Source organism: Ciconia boyciana, chromosome 2, assembly GCF_034638445.1.
Source record: "Ciconia boyciana chromosome 2, ASM3463844v1, whole genome shotgun sequence".
NCBI lineage: Eukaryota > Metazoa > Chordata > Aves > Ciconiiformes > Ciconiidae > Ciconia > Ciconia boyciana.
The window spans coordinates 137,190,177-137,210,379 of record NC_132935.1 but is presented as its reverse complement, the minus strand read 5'-3'; the positions used below and the strand labels follow the sequence as shown (position 1 = coordinate 137,210,379).

The 20,203-nt window shown below is 37.5% G+C and overlaps 1 protein-coding gene across 4 annotated transcripts in view; it reads right to left on the bottom strand.

The window, feature by feature from the left end:
* Positions 1-19,896, bottom strand: part of ETV1 (ETS variant transcription factor 1) — a 66,971-nt gene extending 47,075 nt beyond the window's left edge. The window contains exons 1-5 of one of the 4 annotated variants that reach the window (XM_072854208.1): positions 19,762-19,896; positions 18,575-18,708; positions 17,712-17,799; positions 15,885-15,932; positions 5,923-5,976 (exon numbers count right to left, since the gene is read on the bottom strand). In XM_072854208.1, coding sequence (XP_072710309.1) covers positions 5,923-5,976; positions 15,885-15,932; positions 17,712-17,799; positions 18,575-18,619 — 235 coding nt within the window. In that variant the 5' untranslated portion in view covers positions 18,620-18,708; positions 19,762-19,896. Of the gene's footprint in view, positions 1-5,922; positions 5,977-15,356; positions 15,634-15,884; positions 15,933-17,711; positions 17,800-18,574; positions 18,709-18,848; positions 19,040-19,247; positions 19,397-19,761 lie in introns of those variants that run through there. The other 3 variants (XM_072854205.1, XM_072854206.1, XM_072854209.1) reach the window with 3 other exon arrangements.
* Between the last annotated feature and the right edge of the window lie 307 nt (positions 19,897-20,203).

Below are 20,203 nucleotides of genomic sequence, written 5' to 3'. Positions count from 1 at the left end.
AGCTCTTACAACAGCAATTGCATTGCACTCTCTTTGTAAAATGCTTTTGAGATCTCTACATAAGTGATCATTAAGAAAGCTGTATATCTCACAGCAGAGTGATACATGCATTTCTGTACCTACTTCAAACTGAGAAACAAAGACGTTAAGCAACATGCCCAAGGTCATGTAAAGCTAAGGGCAGGAACAAACCACAGAGCCCCAACTCTCACGGCCCTTTAGAAAGAACCCGCCACAGTCGGGCATGCACTAAAATAAATAAGTAAATGTCTCTGTATCTGACAACGTCTGACCTATGAAAGGAAGTAGTTTCAAGACAAGTGGCAAGAAACAAAACACAGCTGCAGGAGAAAGCCCTACCAGGGAATAGCTAAGCACCAAGAATAACTAGCACCACCTTGTAGGATATTTGTCAGACTGCCTGCTGCTGTATCACACTTGCAGAGCTACACTTAAAAGAAAAGGTGATTCCAGCCACCCAGACTCTAACAACAACAAAAAAATTTGTAAAAAAAAAAACAAACTGAAAACATGGTGGTGTGTGCAACTTGCCACACACAGAAAGCCAAAACACTACCAACTGCAGTTTCTAGGACATTGTGCACTACCAAGACATGACTACCAGCTGCCTATGTAGTGAATCATCACGTTAAAAAATGTTGTCGTTTTTTTCAGTTCACTAAAATTTTTTCTAGAAGCTGCAAAATTAAACTATTCTGCATCACAAACAAAAACAAACCCCGCACACAGATCTCCTTTTGACTTCAATAGGCCCATCGGAACTTACGTTATCCTGGTGTTTTCTACTTTGTTCTAATCGTGTGGGGTTTTTTTTCTCCAAAATATGTCAAAATAAGTGAAAATTAACCTCTACCAATTGCTCATCAGCTCTTGTTATACTAATGCAAACAGGAAATGCTCTTCTCGTTCTGAAATTCGCTTTTGAAATTTAAGTCAGAGAAAGAAAAAGAAAATAAAACAAACAGAGCATTTTTCACCTGATAGTGCAAAAAAAAAAAATCATGATTTTGTATGCTGATTTTGTATACATGATTTTAGTACCACATGTAACTAAATATTAAAGCTTTTTCTCATTTAAACTGCATTTGGAATATCCTAAGCCATTAGTTAAAATGACAGAAGAATACAGCTACCTGAAGCCTATGTAAAGAATCTCTCTTTAACAGGCTTTTAAAGATTGCAAGCCAGAGCATCTAAAAAGCACATCCCTGAATAATTTAAGGCTCCTGGCATCTACATTGAAAGAGCTCCTTTGCTAAACCTGCAGGAAAAAAACCAGAGGTAAGAGAAGGAATAAAGGTCGTGAAAGATCAGCGACAAAATCACTACTAAAAAAGTATTATTCCTATCTTAAAGTTTAATCAGACATGGAGGAGCACGGATTTTACAGCCAGCCCTTCCCATTTACTGTCAACAGCTGTGGTCTAACATTAACATTTACCCCTTGGCAGTGTTAAGTTAAGGCTGTGATGGTCAGAGAAACGATACAGGAACAAAATGAAAGAGAAGGAAGGAAACCGATCAAGAAGGTGAACCACAGCACAAATCCTCATTAGCAGAAATTCAATAACAAATAAAAAGCAAAAAGCTAGAGTTTATCATGAATTTTAAATGGGTAACCTACATTTTAGGGCAAAAGAAGAAAGAGAAAAAAAAACAAACTCTGGAAGAACAGACTGATGTAAATATATATTACTAAAACAAAACACAACACGATTATGGTATTAAGACACCAGGCAATCTGGTCTGGTGCAGGGTAATCCCCATTTATAACCAGCTGTACCAAGGTCGAATTACAAATCACTGTATTGTTGACAATACCAAGTTTTCTCTGCCAACTACATCCTTTAAACATCAGCAAATCCTACCTACTTCCTCTTGTGTCTGTCATAGAAACCATCGAAACAATGGCAGCAAGCAATCTTCACCTCAACAGCTATTGACTTCGAGCAAACTGAACACTTTATTCATTTTTACTCCTAGATTGGAAAGTCCTTGCTGTTCTACAGTATCTGAAAGCCTCGCCACTGATTACAACCAGTTCAGGATCTGGCTCCTCCTCATATGAAAATGGACTTGAAACAATAGGAAACCTTATCTGAGGAAGTTAACACAGGTCACCCTTCTCTACACATGAATACTGACTTTACACAAACAGAAAAACAGCTTAACTAAGTCTTATGAATTAGATAAGAATTTGGAAAAGTGTCACAGAATGCTGATTTTTAAAAAAAGAAAAAGCATTCACCTTTTTGGAGCAATAGATTTTGCATTTTTGCTTTACACAACTTTTCACGTAATTGCTAAGAGTCATTAGGAAATCACTTGAATATATAGCAAACAGGTCAGCTGAAGTGTAGAAGCAGATTCAGAATGGGACAAAAACAACCTGCCTAACACAGAATTTCCAAGTAAATGCCTGTAAAAGCAATTCCTCCCTCTTTTTGTGGAATTTTATTTCTTATGAAAATGGAAATGAAAGAGTAAGAAAATTACACTATTTCATATGCAACTGCGGTATTTTTCCAGTGTAATTGCAAGCCAAAAAACCTTTTTGATACACATTTTTCTCCCTTAGAACTCAAAAAGTTCAGTCGCTGCAGAAAGCAGAAGGTTACGAGAAACTAAACTGCAATTTGTTTTTCAAATTTCATCCAAACAGGCTAGTTGTTACCTACTCTTCATTCCGCTCACTCTGAGCTGAACTACAAAAGTGTTCTTTCTGATAGGTATTCAAAGTTTAAAAAGTATTTAATAAAAAGGTAGTGCAAGATGGGGCTTTGGACGCTGTGACAAAAAAGAAAGGTTTGGAAGTGCAGACATTTCTAAGATTATTATGGTAGGAAGAACCTCTTTCCAGAAGATGTAGTGGAGTAACAAAATAAATTCAACTTTAAACAGGTAAACTGATGTTTAGAGCATTAAGCAGAAGCTTGACATGCTGGATCCTTAGCTAGTAGAAATATGCGTAATTCCAGTAACGTCAATAATATCACATGAAGTTATGCTAGCTGTTGATCTCACTCATAATATCTAAAGCCCACACCTAAATATAAATATATATATTATGTTTGCTTTTTGAAAACTGATTCAAGTTTAATAGCAACTCATAATTGAAATATTCGTGGTCCCAAACTAGCTTTGAAGTCAAATCCCTAAGTGGATAAAGTGGACTGTATATCTAATCTAAACTAAATGTTTCCCTTAGTTACTAACACCAGTGCAGTTTCACTAGTTAAAATCATTATTACAGAACAGAAATGCAAAACCCACGGCACTTTAAGGGGCATTTAATCCTGCTCAGAGCTAGGACACATCACATATTCTTGGCAGTATCAGTTCCTCTGCTACCTTCCACATCTTTGCTTCAAGAGTTGACTAACTTTGTGATTTCTAGGCAAGAAAGTTTTAACCACAGCTTTCCAGCGCTGCTGCTGTTACTGAAGTTTCCTACAACTCCTTTCAATGTTACCAGTTTCAATTTAAGACCACAAATCTACCTCAGTTTTAAAGCCCATTTCTCAAGCAATGAAGCTAGAAATAAAATGTCACTAATTTTTGTACCTGGACTGCAGACTGTAACTGTTTCAGTGGAGCACTTCAGTTTTCTTTACATATTCTGCAAATCACACACCCCTTACCTATATACAGCTCCATAAATGAAAATTGTGCAGCAAATTTAAATGAGGTGGCTGACCACAGTTTGGTTGCCCCTGAACTAGAAAGTGGCTGTGACCACCTTCACTGGTTTACACTTCTGTCCTTCACCATTAAGTGTATTCACAATTAAGTGCTCAATTAAGTGTATTGAACATTGAACCTATGAAAGCTTGCCCATCCCCTCCCATGTTTAAAAAAAATAAAAATAGTAAAAAAAAAAAAGCCAAGTGCTCCTGCCAGGCTGCTGCCAGTAACAGGGTGAGCACCGTACAGACTTATAGATTATATATAGCAAGTCATTATAATACAGTTTGAAGGCAGGTTTGGATCCTAGAGAAAACAGCCACAATTGTGCTACTTCTGCAGCAGTAATTTCCCCATGGCTTTGGTTATGTTGATCTCTGTTCCCGTTTCACAGAGCCCACAGCTACATACATTATATGCAAGTATATGTCTGAAACTCCATAACCTTTGCCAGAGTAACTCTCCAGGAAGCTCTCCTGACCTTTACTTAAGATAAAGAAACCAACTGAAATGAAGAAATAAATGTTCCTTTGATAATACTGTGTAAGCTGTGGCTAACAGCATTAATACAATAGCCATATTAGGAGAACTTCTTTATCACCAAAAGCAGTGACCAGCTTCAATGGAGCTTTTCATTCACAGCTCACAAATTATTTTCCAAGAATCATTGACTTGTTGTGTAACGATAATTGTGGGTTAATAGAAGCCCTAACTGAACTTTGTACTCTTACACAAAGGATGTATGCATACATGACTATATTTGGACACAGCTCCATATGTAGGATAACATATCTGATTTTCAACTTATAGAATAGTTTTGGCTTTTATATAATAATTTAATTTAAAAAAAAAGTTTTTGAAGCCAGAGGTGTTAAAAAAAAAAAACAACAAAAACCACCTGTTACAAAGGGCAACTTTGAAAGTTTAAAAGTGACCATGATTGTTGCTTGGTGTATGTACAGGAACTTCTAGAGAAAAACAAAGATAAATTGTTGCTGTACAGGTATACTATAAGAGTCCAGGGGACAAAAAACACTTTTTTTTTTTCTTTTTCCCCCACAAAAAGTTATGAATACTCTTAATAAATTCTTCTTAAAACAGTTTCTAAATAACTGGAAAAAATCCTCTAAAAGATTCGTAAGAAAACTCAACAAGTCTGAATGTGTTTTTTGGGTTAAAGACTATTTTTATGCAATTCTTTCTTTCTAATCTCACTAATTTTAATCCTAACATTTCAGTACATGAATGCTGTATTTAACAGCTATCTGGTTTAGTGAACTGCACTAATTCACTCTGATAGGATAAATTATTTAAGTTATTTAGCAAAATGTAAAAGCTACCATCCGCTCTGCTGCAATCAGCGGACACCATTTAAAAGAGACCTCTGATGTCGGAGAGAAGCCCTGCCATAAGGAAGAAAGATGCATAAAGAAGCTCCAAGAAGTCTGTGACTTTGCCAGCTAATGTTTCACATGCCATTTCTTTACTATGCCCTTGCAACCACCCAAAACCACAGAACAGCAGGTACAGCGAAGAGGAGCCAGCGTTTAACAGAATAGTAGCACTTTAGCAGGTAAAGGCAAGATTTGAGGGGTACAAGCTAAAAATCCAAAAATAATAAAATAAGTTTGGGCACGTGTTAAGTAAAGTAGCAAACAGTGCAAAGCATCCAGCTTAACATAACTCCTGCTTCCTCCCATTAATTCAAAGGGAAATTTTGTTTGAGCAACAAAATGCCACATGCTAAGACGACTTAAAAATGCTTCAGCAGTGGCTGTATTTGATTGATTATGTGGAGAATTTTATTTATTTATTTATACACAAACCATGCTGAGCAGCCCGATTTCTGCTCAGCAGAGCTGCCTCCTATGTCCCACAGTATCTGACCCGTACCAGCTCAACACGCTCCTCTCCTCACTCTTCGGACAGAGACACTCCCTCCACCTCCACAACATGAGTTTTTCCTTGCTTCCCTGGGGCTGGGGGGTGGGAATTACAGGAGAGGGCCCCCTGCTAAAGGTTATACCTTCAGCCCAAACAACTTCTGGTTGCAAGTCAAAACGCCACTTGCTTTATCTATTCATCGCGCTGATGTCACCGACCAGCGAAAGGAGCTATCACATGACCGCAGATGACAATAAATAACAAATATGGAGACCCAAATATAAATATACAAATACATATTTTTAAGAAAGTGATGATTCATACTATACTTACAACTTTCAGCCTGATAGTCTGGCACAAACTGCTCGTCATTGTCAGGTACCTGAGCTGAAGAAAGGAAAACAAAAACAAAAAACAAACAAACAAAAACAAGGAAAGAATTAAAAGAAGCCATTAAAGCATAAATAAAGACTCTTGTGCTTAATTTGAAGCACAGCCAAGATTAAAACTTGGATTTTTTTTTTTTCATTGTTGGGTATGAAAATCAGGCAAGCGTATCATTTTAATATCAGATAAACCCTGGGGTGAAGCTGTGCAGTGCAGTGCGAGTCCAGAGCAGCCCCGGTACAGAGCGATGGGGATAGGAGGACGTGAAGGCTGACACTGGCACTGGCCCTGCCTCACTCCCTGCACAAGGGTCTGGACCTACCATGCCACTGGTGAAACCCGTCAGTGCTCATTTTCAAAATACCTGCACGGAAAGTCTGCATAAAACCAAATCCTAGTGTTTAACACTTACGCATCTTTAACCCCAAACTACACCTTCCGCTTACTTAAAAGCGATTCCAATTTTTTATTGCAGTCAGCCAACACAGTAGGGGGATTTTGCTATTGTTTTAAATACTCAGAAAGAACTATTTTACCAGACCACAGAATTCCTGGTTCATTGACAAAATCTCAGACATTGAAAAAAAAGATTTACTTAAAGCAAGAATCATTATTAACATCCATTCACCTTGTGTAAGATCATCTTCGCTTTTAGGAAACTTTCATCATTGAGCCATAAAATACAATCGTTTCACGGTCTGCTGATACATAATTTTGCATCTGTGGTACCGCAGTTCCTTTTCACTGTATATCTAAGACATTAGCCATCTCTCATACTGTGTTGTAAGCTCATTTAAACCATTTAAGCTGAAATACCACTGAATGTATATTACAGGTGAATACATTCGAATAACTGCAGAACATTACGCTGAGAAGCGGCATCCTCGGAGAACGACTGGTTCTGGGTACATCCCAAGAGAGATCCAGCTTACTGTCTCTGAATTTTGTCATCTTGTCCTCAACATACACTAACTAGAATCATCACAGCAAAGCTGCATAAAATTATCCGTTTGAAAAATATTTCAATTTACACAGTTCTTATCTAAACACGAGCAAATAATTCATATGATCTTAATTAAAAATTAACATCTGCCATGATCTGGTTACCCAACAAGATTTGAGAGGTAATACTGGTTATATAATCATTTATCGAAACAGTGACTATCACACCATTAAATACGTTAAATGATAAAATGTAACTTTAATGCCATTCAGTACACTTTCTAAGTTTATGAAGTGCACATTCCCCTTTATATATGTGCAATTGCTACTAGTTTTAACAGAACTTGTTTGAATTAAAAATACATATTTAATTATAATTACTCACAATTATTTTCAATGTGCACTACAGTACTCTTTACGGACCCAATCTCCACTCCTTACTCATGAAATATTTCTTATAACTTAACTGAGAGTTTTTTCCCTGGGTAAAGAGTTCAGAATCAGGCTCATTATACCGAAAAATTATTTGCTCCAGGTTTTAAAAATAAATGTTTAAAGTCCTACTGTCTTAATTGCAGCAAATACCCCTTAAGAACAAATGACCTTGGAAAATCTGCAAACACAGGTTTGAAAAGAAGTGTAAGATAACTACACGAAGTGTATTTAGCATTACTCTGGAAAAAGCATGGCTATTTTTGCTTTGTTGTTTGCTTTTTTTAATAACCTATCCTTTTAGAAGAAACCAGTACCTCTGAGGACATGTTAGCTCCTCAAAGTTTGAAGCTGTATAAGACATGTATTTTACCAAACCAAACACTCCCAGTATTTTTGATGCATTAAATTTCTCTTTCCTCTAGAGAAACCACAGGTCTTTTACCAGAAACTAACTCAGGGACAATATGAGCCCAAATACTAACACTCTGCAATTTCTGACATTTCATGCAATTCACTGCATGCGAATGTTAAGCATTTTCCTTACAAAAATGTCAAATATTTGACTGTCACAGAAGAATCCAATTATGAAATAAAGGTATCCTACTTACAAATCAGTTCCTAAGGGTTTCTTACATTTCCAATTGTTTTTGAAGAGTTTGTGAGTACATTCAGAGTTAAAGTAATTGTATCAAGTAATTTCTTGTTCATAGAAGACACATCCCACACATTTTTCTTAAGCCAGCTATCATTTTTAAATGCATCAAGGAGGCTAGTATGACTCTAATTTTTTATACACACACATGCATTTTTTATACATACATATATATATATATATATTTATGTTAACTTCTGAATCCGGGATACCTGAAAAAAGCTAAAAGAAAACAAAACCCGTCCTGTTGAAATCAGGAGGCTACATTTAGTGATTGCAGAACTGGGACGCAATCTTATATAACTTTCTAGAGCGTACTCTGCACACCAGACTGCTTTACTGATGCTTTATTCTGGTTTTATCAGTTTAATTTGACTTACTCCAGAACAAATCTGTTGTAGAAATATATGTATATATCAGTAAATGAGGTCCTTCTTTTTCCAGCCAAAGAGTAAGAAAAAAAAATACATCTGGTTGAATTGTCACTGAAAACAATTATATTACTTTAGAGATACTGTCATTACCCCTGATTTGGTCTGGAGTAAACAAGGAAAGATACTTCATTCGTGGATCCCCCAAAATTATGAAGGCATATTTAATAGAGATCAAGGTGCATCACTTCATCACTACTCTAGAAATAGGTGAAGACTACGCTGTCAAAATGTATTTTAAATACAATATTGACATAGCCTTAAAAGCCTCTGTAGGAAAAGGAATACAGCAAGTTAAGAAGTGTTTAAAACCCTGCCAAACGTAAATGAAACAAATAACAACATCCAAAATGTTTAACCCAGGAGCATACATTTCCTACTAGAATCTAATTTTAATAGCATCAGTACCTTAGAAATGAGCCCACAAGCCTATACCAAAAAATTAAAAGGACTCACTAACTGTTGGAAATGAGAACTTAAATTATTCCTTTGTTTAATCTGATATTATTTTTAAGCTAGCAGAACTGAAACTCGCACATGATCATACTGCAGAAACGCAAGCAACCATCATCAGCACAATACATAGACTTCTTCCACTAACATCTTCCTGTGAGAGGGCAAATCGTTGGGATACATCATCCCATTACTCAAAGGGAAGAGGACTTTCGTACCTTGAGTTTGGATAATTACAGGCAGACTTTGTAGCAAATTAAAAAGACAGGTAAAGACACTTCAACCTGAATGTCCAAAAGGAAAATGTAACTTGCAGTGTTGCAACTGTCTGCACATTTATACACGTATGCCATTCATTTCCTCTTTTCTTTTATTCACAAATACTGCAATTTAGCAAGGCTGCCATAAAATCTTCATTGGTCTTCTGTTAACATACTCAACACAAGACACAATGCATAAATCACCAAAACTATTTCTTTTTACTTTGCAATTCAGAGGAAAATTGAAAAAGATATCTGAAATTATCATCTACCTGAATGAGAATATTTCCCTGAGCTACTTAATTATGGGGGTTTGAGAAGGCAAGTATATTCCAAAAGACTAATAAAAGGTTTTGAAGGATATTAAGCACGTGGCTTTTACTGCTAATAGCAGAAGCAGCTACATTAGTTCATTCCACATTCAGAGCCATCAAGTCGCAAACTCCTGAAGTAGACAATATCTGCAGCATAAGCTATCCAGCTCAGTCTAGATTATTACCAAAAGTTTTCTTTTTCTTCTGATTATAGCTATAATGTCTCAAGAGGATTTGGGAAGTGTACAGAAATGTCAATGATGATCTTGAGGATGTTATCAGTTTAGGTTTTACAGTTTCACTACCTACTGAGTTAAAATGTTTGCCAAAAGCAAACATTCACAGCACAAAAATACTTAATACTTGTTTGTAGTTTTTAGAGCTTTAAAAAGCCTTTGAAAAGCTGAACTGACAGCTCATTTTGCAAAGGGAAAGCAATTTGAAAAAAAAAAAAAAAACGTTTAAAACTAGGGCCCGTTAGCTTGCTTTCATTGCAAGTAAACAAAAATAAAAAGTCCCCATTAACAAGCATCCAGGACAAAAGGAGTTAATATTTAATTAAAACCAGCTCTATCCACTGTAACAATGACCTGGAGCCAAACAAGGCAGAAGATGTATGAGTCATTCTTTCTGCCAGTGAATGAGACAGCTGATCTCCGAAGCAATTCCTCAAGACAAGCAGTCAGAACTGGAGTTCTGCCTCCATTCACAAAAACACAGTCCAGCATGAACCATGTGGCCCCAACCACAAGCTTTTCATGTCACACCCTTCCAGAAAGCTACAGCAAAGTAAACTTGAACTTTAGGCATAAACACTCTGATTTCACTGCTTTGTCTCAAGATGCAGCACAGACCTGCTGAGGAACGTATTTAATAAATGAAAAGTTAAGCGAACTATAAAGGGCTTAAATTTAACTCTTCCTTCTCCCGATCACAAACTGCTTCCAAAAGCTCAGCTGCACTCCAGGGAAAGGTGTTCCTGTTAAAAAACAGAAACTTCCCAGAAAAACAAGAAGCTGCAAACCTCCTTGCTTCACTTAAAACTTTATTTTGGGTAGCCGAACACTTCCTGCGGTACTGTGTTCTCTGACCTCAAGCTTCACTTTTAGAGCTAAGAGCAATTCATTTTAAAATATCAATGATTTATTCAAAATGACAAAAGAAATTGAAATTGACAGAGAATTATATATGAACAGTCGTATTTTGGCTTTGGCTAAAATAAGACTTCAGAGTTTACTGAGTTTTCTTTGATTCACTGTTACTTCTGAATATCTGAAAGATCGTATAAATTTTAAGTATTCCTGAAGGAGCTGGGGGGAGGATGGGGGGACGGGACACGGACAGACGGGTGTTTTGGTGGTTTGGTTTTTTGTTTTTTTTTCCACGGGAACAACTGTTTCTAACAAAGGAGCATTCAGAAGGCAAAACAGTGACAAATTTAAAGATGGTCAAAAATATTATTTCCCATAAGCACTGGATTTGCTGTCAAAATAACCCAAAACCCTTTTTACATAAAGTGAGATGCTCTGACTAGTAAACTTAAATGCAGTTCAAAACTAGCTCCAGATCTCAAAATTCTTCCTTATGTGAATAATCCCTAGGAATATGAAGATGGGTTTGTAGAGTCTGCTCTTCATTTGCTGCTATACTAAAAATGAGAAAAAAGTGAGCTTAAAAGGAACATTACCATTTAACATTTCGCTACATCCCGCATGGTTCACAAACCCCAGTATGCCTTTGAAAAGGCAAAGTAAAAGGCATTTACTTTCCAGCAAGCAAGAAAAACATTTAAAAGTTTATTACTACACAGACTTTCAGACTTGTAGATTTCTGGTGGGTTTATTTCTTTTGGATTTCTTTTTAAAAGAGCACCCCTTCCCTCCCCTCCTATTTTGCCTAATCTAACTTTTCTCCTTTTTTTGTGCACAGGTATTTAAGATCAAGAGTTATGAGTATCTGAAAGCCAAATCTGTCAGATCACTAGAATCCCCCCCCCAAAAAAAAAAAAAAAGGCGGCAGCTATTCTTTGTATTACAAATTCCAAAATGAAAATCTTTTCACTGCTTTTGAATGTCTGTCCCCATCAGACAGGTTTCAGCCATGGAGGTATTAAATAATCATTTCTTGATTATTTTTGCTCCTATAAAAATGTGGATAGTTCTTGAATATGGCTACATATCATTTGCCTTACACTGGATAAATTTTACAACTTGTTGGCAGAAGAAAGCTAGTTAGCCAGAGTAATCTGCTACACATCTTCACTGATTTAAATGAAGTCACTTTAACTAGACTAGTATTTGAAGATCTACTACTATCTTTAATTAAAAATGATCCTTTGAAAACTAGAAACTACTCATTTCCACACCTCCTTATTTAAGAAATAAACTAGAAGTCAACACTAGCTTAGACATCACTGTGATGCTGGTGCATCCTTCATGATAGGAGAACAGAGGGCAGAAACTTCTTTCCTAAAGTGCATTCCAAATTTGGTTTTTAATTATTTGAGAGAAATAACTTACTTTCAGATACCAAGAACTGGCTTGTAAATACTGGTAGCTTGTAGTAGCCATCCACTCAACTTAGCTGCAGTAGAGGCATGAACCCGTTACCTGTAGCTATTATTTCAAATCACTTACTGTTCACTTAATCTTTTTGTATTTTTTCAAGTGGCCCAAAGAACGTTATATTTTATTTTTCAGTTTATTACCATCTGAGAAGCGTATTATCTGTTGCTCTGAGAAGCAGATCTAGCGCATAAATTCATTATTTGTCTTTGCTTGGGATGCCTTTTACGTATCTTTAACAAGCTCTAGGAGAAACTAGTATCTGAAAGAGTAATTTTAAATAAAAATCTGGGGTTTTTGTTAATCTATTATTCCCCCAAAACCAAATGCTTTCACAATGGAAACGATACTTTTACTCACTAAGAATTTGTTCTTTCTCTTCTTTGTATTCCAGAATAAGAAGTAACAGCTACCATGATGAGATAACATTAGATTAATATTTTAACCATTTTTTTCAAGTCACCGAACAATTGCTATCTGCCAAAACCAATCTGATTCCAAACATACAGAATCAATAAAGTCATTTCATAATATTATCATGACAAAATGTTGCCATCAAGTTATTTAAATATAAAACAAAAGATAATTTCTGAATAATATTTGCCTTGGTTAGCAATAGGCAATTTTAACTATTTCCTTTCAAGTCTGAAGGTTGAAACAATTATTAAAGGCTTCCCACTTTCAATTTCTGGCATCAGGAAACAGTTATAATCTATCTTCTGTCCTGAAAAACAATTGACATGAGGGAAACTTATTCAGAGTAAGTTTTACATTAAAATAATTTAGATTCTTTCCTACATATTTAATACTACACAGGGTAAGAAGCAAAACTCATTTCCATAAAAATCTAGTATGCAGCTAGTGGAATACATTTGTAAGTTTTCTGTAAGGAGTATTCAGCTTGTTAATTATGGAGTAATAAAATATTAAAGAGGTTACTGAATTGTTTACATTTTGGATTACCTCTTTAATACATGTGAACCTCCCACCATTTTCAATCTGAAAAGGACACATTTCTTTTGTGTTTACTTGTTTACGACCAACTTGTCACAGGTGACACTAACTGTAAAAATTTCCAGGTTAAATATGCGATGTAGTAAGGACAGCTTCAGGAAAAGCAAACCAAAAAAAATCCACAAGCATTTTTTGTGTGTCATAGAATGCAACTCACTTTCTTCTACTAACTAATAAGTAGATTTTTGACCTGGTTACTCCCCAGTGGGGATCTGAACTCATGGGAGAAACCTGGTCAGCTGCCACTGCTTTTCTTAAAAAAGGGTCAAGATGTTTTAAAATTTCATGGTCATTTCCCTGGCTCCAGAGCATTATGAAAAGAAATATGTAAACATTACTGATGCTGCCAAATTGGCAGACTTCTAGCCTGTGAAGGTCCAGAAGAACATAAATGGACACATCTAGCAATGGGTAAACAAGCCTAATTTCAAAATCTGTTTCCTGGCTAAGCTCAATCATGTAGACATTTGAGCAGAGCTACAATATCCTCAAACACTAGTATATTATAAAGACTACCAAAAGGTGGTCTGGGTGGGGTTTTTTAATAAAAATTTGGGATCAAGTTAATAGCTCAATATTTGATTTTCTCATCTTGACTTTTTATTTCAGTTTTAGTTTAGCCTTTAGAAAAGCTGTGCAAAGTTTGTGTTTTATGGAACAGCTAAAACCATGGCATGGCCTGAAGCACAAAGATTTCTTAAAATATTTCTAGAACACTGAAAAATCTGTAATATTTATTTGTAATATGCCATGGAAAAATATAATTATAACATTATTTAGCTTTATTATCCCCTGCTACATGAAAAGGCAACTTTTTTTCTTTTCATTTTTAAATACTTACCAGATGATGCTATCTGCTTTTACAAAGGTTCCTCAACCTAGTGACACAGGACTAGACACCTTTCTCTCTCAAAACCTACCTAAATTTATTAAGTGAAATAGACTCAGCTAAAGAGAAAAAAAGGCTTTCAAACAATTCATTCTAGTCTAAAATAAGCAGTGCCTCCAGAATAAAAATTGCCATTACAGTAATTTATGTACCTACAGAAATGATTAAATCAGTTTTACATTCCATATTATTTTTCAAACTTACATTATTATCTGCACATGCATTATGAATCTGCCTGTATTTTTCTGACTTATGATCAAAGAAATGTAATCATTTTCAGAAACAAAAACATCCATGCCAGTGAAAAATCAAACTAAAAGTTCTCCTCTCCATCAAAAAATAGTATCTTTTGAGTAGTGTTTTAACATACTTCTGGCTTGTTAGAATGAATGAGATGATACAAAATAAAGAGATCCTTAGGAAAATTACCACAGGGAGACAGTTACAGTTGTATCTGATCATTATACTACAAAAAATGATCTTAGTACAGGACATCCTGTTTTCAATGATTAGGAAAAAAACATATTAATTCATAAAAATATATGCTCTGATCCATTAATTTAAAGAGGACTTTCTGATAATATACAGAATAGCCACGTGCTAAAAATAATGCTAGGAGAATAAAAATGTCAGCAAAATAAACAATACCCCACAACTTACTTGTAGGTTACGAACTTGACTAACTCTAAAGCTGTTAAAATCAGTATGTAGGCAAGTAGTCATCAGCAGTATTTCTCTCTTTCTATGAAACCCAGCAGCAAGCAGTTCACCTCAACATTCCTCCTTTCCCAAAAAATCATAACATCTATTCTATAAACAACTGTGCATAGCCCAGTACATGATAAAAATTAAACATATGTGAATACTCACATTCATTTAAATCAGGATAAATTTGGAGAGATTATGTTAACTTGCATCAAAATCATGTTTCTTTCAGATGCAGAAGTTTACATAAAAATTTCAACCAGAAATATTAAGAATAGACAATGCATAAAAATCATTACTCTTGAAATAAACAGTATTGTAAATATCAAAGAAAAAAATCAGAAAATATTGCTGAAGAGAACAAATACACTTCAACAAGCAGAAAGCTACCCTGCATTTTGTTAAAGTTCTCTTAACGCAGCAGCTCATTTTTTGTTATTGTTAAATGAATCTCTCAACAGCTACTCTAAATTCAGATTTCTACATTACTGTTCTTAAACCTTTTCTCTTCAGTAGAATGTGCTCTGCAAGATTATTTGAAATACTTAAAAGCACAAGCAGGTATAAAACAGACCGATGCCAGTTTTCTAATCACCCAGTACACAATCTCACAACTACAAATATGAAGATAAAAATAACATGCAAAATATTTAAAGGTTTCTGGAAAAAAAAAAAAAAAAAAAAAAAAAGAAATAGTACTTTTTAAGTATTCCATACACACCTAATGTTCTGTGTTGTGAACAAGGTGGAAAGAAGACACTTGCACTTAAATCTTGAAGCATCCCGTCCCGATGAACCCAGAGAAACTAATTTCTGCCATCAGAAAAGTACTCCACCAGAACACCAAATAATTATATGTGCTGCTTTAAAGGAAACAGCAAGCCCAGTTCTGGCTGTATGTAGTCTCTCGAGGTACAATAATATAAACCTGATCAATTGCAATTAAAATCTGAACAGAGGCTTAGAACTTGAAGTCTTGGTGCATTAGTTCTTGCCAAAAGCAGATGTGATTGTGAGCTGGAAGCAATTTCTCCTGGTAATTTGTGATGACACTGGGTAGAGCAGCCCCAGAGTCCCCAAAGACAAACTCATCAGAGGCTCTAATGTATGCATGACACATGAGGTGGCTCTTTTAGAGCTCAATTAATTGGGCTGAACATTAAGACAGCAAGTTCAGGACTTTTTTTTTTTTCCTTCTTTCCCCTCCAGAGTTGTTTTTCCTCTTTTTACAAGCAGTTTTTTCCCTTACCTTCTGCAAGCCATGTCTCCTGTAATTGGCTCAGATCTTGAAAGAGTTCTGCAAAAAGATGAAAACATGGATAAAAGCTCACACCTTTAATCTCTTCATAAGATTAAAATATGTTTTAAAATATATTTTTCTCGAAGAACAATGTACGTGAATTCTATTTTGGCAGTCAAACGTACAGACAAAGTAGGTATTTTCAGGTTACAGTTAATGATTTTTCTACACCTATTAATAAAAAAGAAGTACTTACTATATTATTTTATCAACTCTTGAAACAATAGCCAGAATCTTAACCAAGCTCTATAGTATAAAAGGCTCATTCAGCAATACACAGAAAAGTTATAAATTATAATCTTTCTTACAGGTGAACTATTTCTCCTTATACAATTCAGGCCTCCTCCTGCAGTATCTGCCCCAGATAAAGCTCTCTCGGACTTCAGCGGGAGTTCTGCCTGAGCAATGACTGGGTATTTTTATTAGTAGGGTTGTAACTATCATATAAAAATTGTGAAGCAAAGATCTGAGATGCTGCAATAGCAAACAGAAGTGGGAAATCTTTTGTACTTCCCCTTATGTTTTACTTTGTATGACAAGAGAATCACCACTATTTCCTCTGTGCTGTACTCACTGTACTTCTTTAAAGTGAAACCACTTTCTCCATGGACTGAGTTTTGCAGCAGCTTATCTTTTTCTGCAATTCACTGAAATCAATTGCTTGTAATGGGTGTAAACCAGAGCAGCATTCAGCTTACTTGCAAAGCTCAGAAACTCAGTTATGAAAATTCCATTTGCTAGACTAAGTAGGATATTTGAACTGACAAATGGTTTATTTTTAATTTACTGTATTTTGAGAGAGACTTCCTCTTTTATGAATGCTGACAGATAACTATTTACATACACTTAAATGACAGAGGCTATTCATTTATCCTGTGGACTGATACCTCATGTTCATGTTGGGAAATCATTTAACTGAAAATCAGAAAGTTGTTTTCTTTTCGATCTACCCTAGAATAAACTTTTCCAAACAAGTAAGTAGGGATTTTGAAAAGTGTATCAATGTGTCCTTACCCTGATAAGATTTATATAGAGGTAAGTTGTGGGCCCCTATATACCTTCCTATATGTCTTACATACTTACAGGGGTGTAGGCGTAGCATCTATACTGACCTTGTAACCTAAAGAAGTGTTAACAGCTATTGCTAGACTACAGTTCTCAAGCTACAATCATGTGAGTGGCTACTGATGGGACTAAGTTACAAATCTTTGGCCCTCCAAAACACCATCTGCTCTAGACTTAACCAAATTTCCCAGGATTTTTAACCCTACCAGCGTTACACAGCAATAGAAACAGGCTACCAGACACTAGGAGCCTGACTACTAGCTCTACAGTAAAGCTAGAGTAAAAACCAACAGTCTCTACACCAGCATTCTCGCTCCTGCTACCACCAGTGAACACACACCAGTGAAAAGGATATTAAAAGATGGGAGGAATAAGGAAAGCCCTGAATCTCAAGAGGCCTGAAGGTGAAAAAGCCAGGTGCCATGACTTGTGTCAGATGCTGCAAAGGCTTGGCCTCAGTGCATAACATCCATGTGCCACATGTGCAGCAGCACCTAAAATGCAACAGGGTAAGTCAAGGAAAGAATATCAACTTTATCAGTTTATTGCCTTTGCCAGTTTGTTTTGCAGTAGTAAATGCAATGTTCTTGTCTTGTTTATTCAGATTGATCTTGATATATTTATCTCCAAAATAAATAAATAAATAGCTCTCAAAAAGCTTCTCTACATTAGTAAGGGGGGGGGGGGGGGGCAGGGGGAACAAGCCCTCACCTTCTGAATCATGAGCCAGGTCTCTGTTAATGAATTTTCTTTTCCTGACATTTGTCGGTCTCTCATTACAGTTTCTCCCACGCGGATTCTATAAACAGGAAAGATCAGTTACTTCAGAAATCTGAGGGTTTTGGTTTGTTGTTTTTTTTTTTTTCATTTAATCAAGAATACTCAAAGCTGACATGAATTCTTCACATTTTCAAACAGGGAAATGATTGGCTTGCAGCCTCCAATTTCTAGCAAAAGATATTGCTGAGCACCTAACATCCTCCAAAAGATTCCTGTGTCTAAATGCAACACATTTCTATCTATTTATGTAGACATCTATTTGTACAGATACATATATAATGTGTTCAAGCAGCAACACAATACCAACCATGTATTTTTAGCATCTAAAGTACACAAACCTACACAATAGAACATAAATCCCCTCTGCATAAGCTACGCAGAACCCAGATATGAGATTATAACAGACTGCTTTGTTTCCCTGTGTTACTTATAACATTGTTTGCACAGTCCTGAAAGAAAAAAAAAAAAAAAAAATGTTAACGTTTGCCTCAACTTCATTCTTCTGAGCATTGCAGGCAAACGCAGCCAGAAACTTTGAATGCAGCTGTTGCTGCTCTTGCCTCTCTCATCCGCTAATCATATGCATGATTTTTTAATCATCCCAAAACTGTCTTTAAAAGAACATGATGCTTTATTGAAATAACTAAGAAGATAGGCTCATCTTGCAGGCAAAGCTCCCAGATGAAGAGTCGCCCTTACAGCGGTAACAAAGCCGATACTCTGGCTGCAAAACTCCCCCACAGAAATAAGTCGGAGTCAAGTTTATAAACACCAACTTTGAACTGATCACTCACATTGGTGACCATGTAAGGCACTTGCTGGTCATAAAATCCATCCATTCTGCAGCTCTTCCACAAGTCTTTGCTCAGTCTTTTATTTACTGGGCATTTGATCTGGAGATTTCCTCGGGATCTGGACTCCAATCAGCCTAGAGGGGAATACAAGATGGCTTTTAGATTTAAAAAAAAAAAAAAAAAAAAAATCATGAATGAACTACTTGAATTTGCATAGCTAATTAACCTCAAAGAGTCCCATTCATAAAAACAACCCTCCCTTCTCTGCCTTCACCTGGGCTACACGCTTCTGCCAGGAAAACACGGAGCAAAAGCACTTCCAGGCAGCAGCAGAAAGCAAGGCGAGAGGCAGGGTTTTATTTACACTCCCCGCCGTATCCCCCGGGCGATCCGCGCAAGTGGCAGCCCCGACTCTCGCAAACGTGTGCTCAACTCGTAATGGCGAACGGCGGGGCTCGCCGCGCACCTCACGGCAGCGGCGGCGGCGGCAGCGCCCGCCAGCCACAGCCACGCACACACACACACACACACACACACACGCGCACGCACCCACCCCACCCCCCACACCCCCACACCACACGCACCGAGCCACCTTCTCCCCCCAGGACCGGTTTGGCAGCCCACCACCACGCAATCCTGCGGAGCGGCGGACAAAGTTGCGGGGAAGACCCACCTGAAGGCCACGCGCGGCGATCGGCTGCAAAAAATTCCCTCCAAATTTAATAAAAACATTAATTATTCCCCGGCACTTCCCCCTTGGAAGCAGCGAGCGCCACTGACAGAGCTCAGTCCCGTGGTTTTTCCTCTCCTCCTCCTCCAGGGGCCCCCGAGCCGCGCCGGCGGATCCCCGCCGCCCATTGGCTCCCCGCGCCCCCCGCCGGATCGCCGCGCCGCCCGCCCGCCCCGGCCCCGGCCCCGGCGCCCCCCGCCCCGGCCCCGCTGCCGACGCGGGGGGCGAGTCTCCGCTCTCCCCTCGGCTCCTCTGCCGGGGGTGGGGGGGACCGGGAACCGCAACTCGGATGCGCGGCGGTGCCGCCACGCTGATCCCGGGATCCTGCTGCGGGCACACCATGTCCCCTACACCCCCCGTGTGGCAGGGCAACCCCCCCCCCTCCCCCATAATTTGATTTAAAAAATGAAAAAGTTTAGCCTCGCTGACTCCGAAAAGCAAAGCAACACACACGCGCCTTTTCTGATGGCAGAGCAGTCCCGCAAAACTTCGCGGGAGCCCAGAGGTGAGGAAGAGGTGAGCGCGGCGAGAGGCTCACGCCACATCGGCGGAGACTTTGCACCGCTCCGTCAGGATCTGGTGGCATCCCAGGATGGTTGCTTTTTTTTTTTTAGCTGAATCATAGAAAGCGATTGTTATTTCTACTATGATGACATAATTTCTAGGTTTTGTGGACAGAATTTGGCAGCATCGAGGCACCGGATCTAGTTTTTTTTTTGGTGCAGTGGTGCCAGGACCTATCAAGCTCAGGATTTCTGAGGACTTCTCAAAGAAAGTGAGCTTTCTTTTCTCTGTATAGAGTGGCTGTTGGAGGGCTGTGTCCAAAAACTCTGCTTTTTCTGAACTGCCAAAATGCACCAGAGCGGATTGTGTGGTTTCATATAGCAGCTATATTTGTC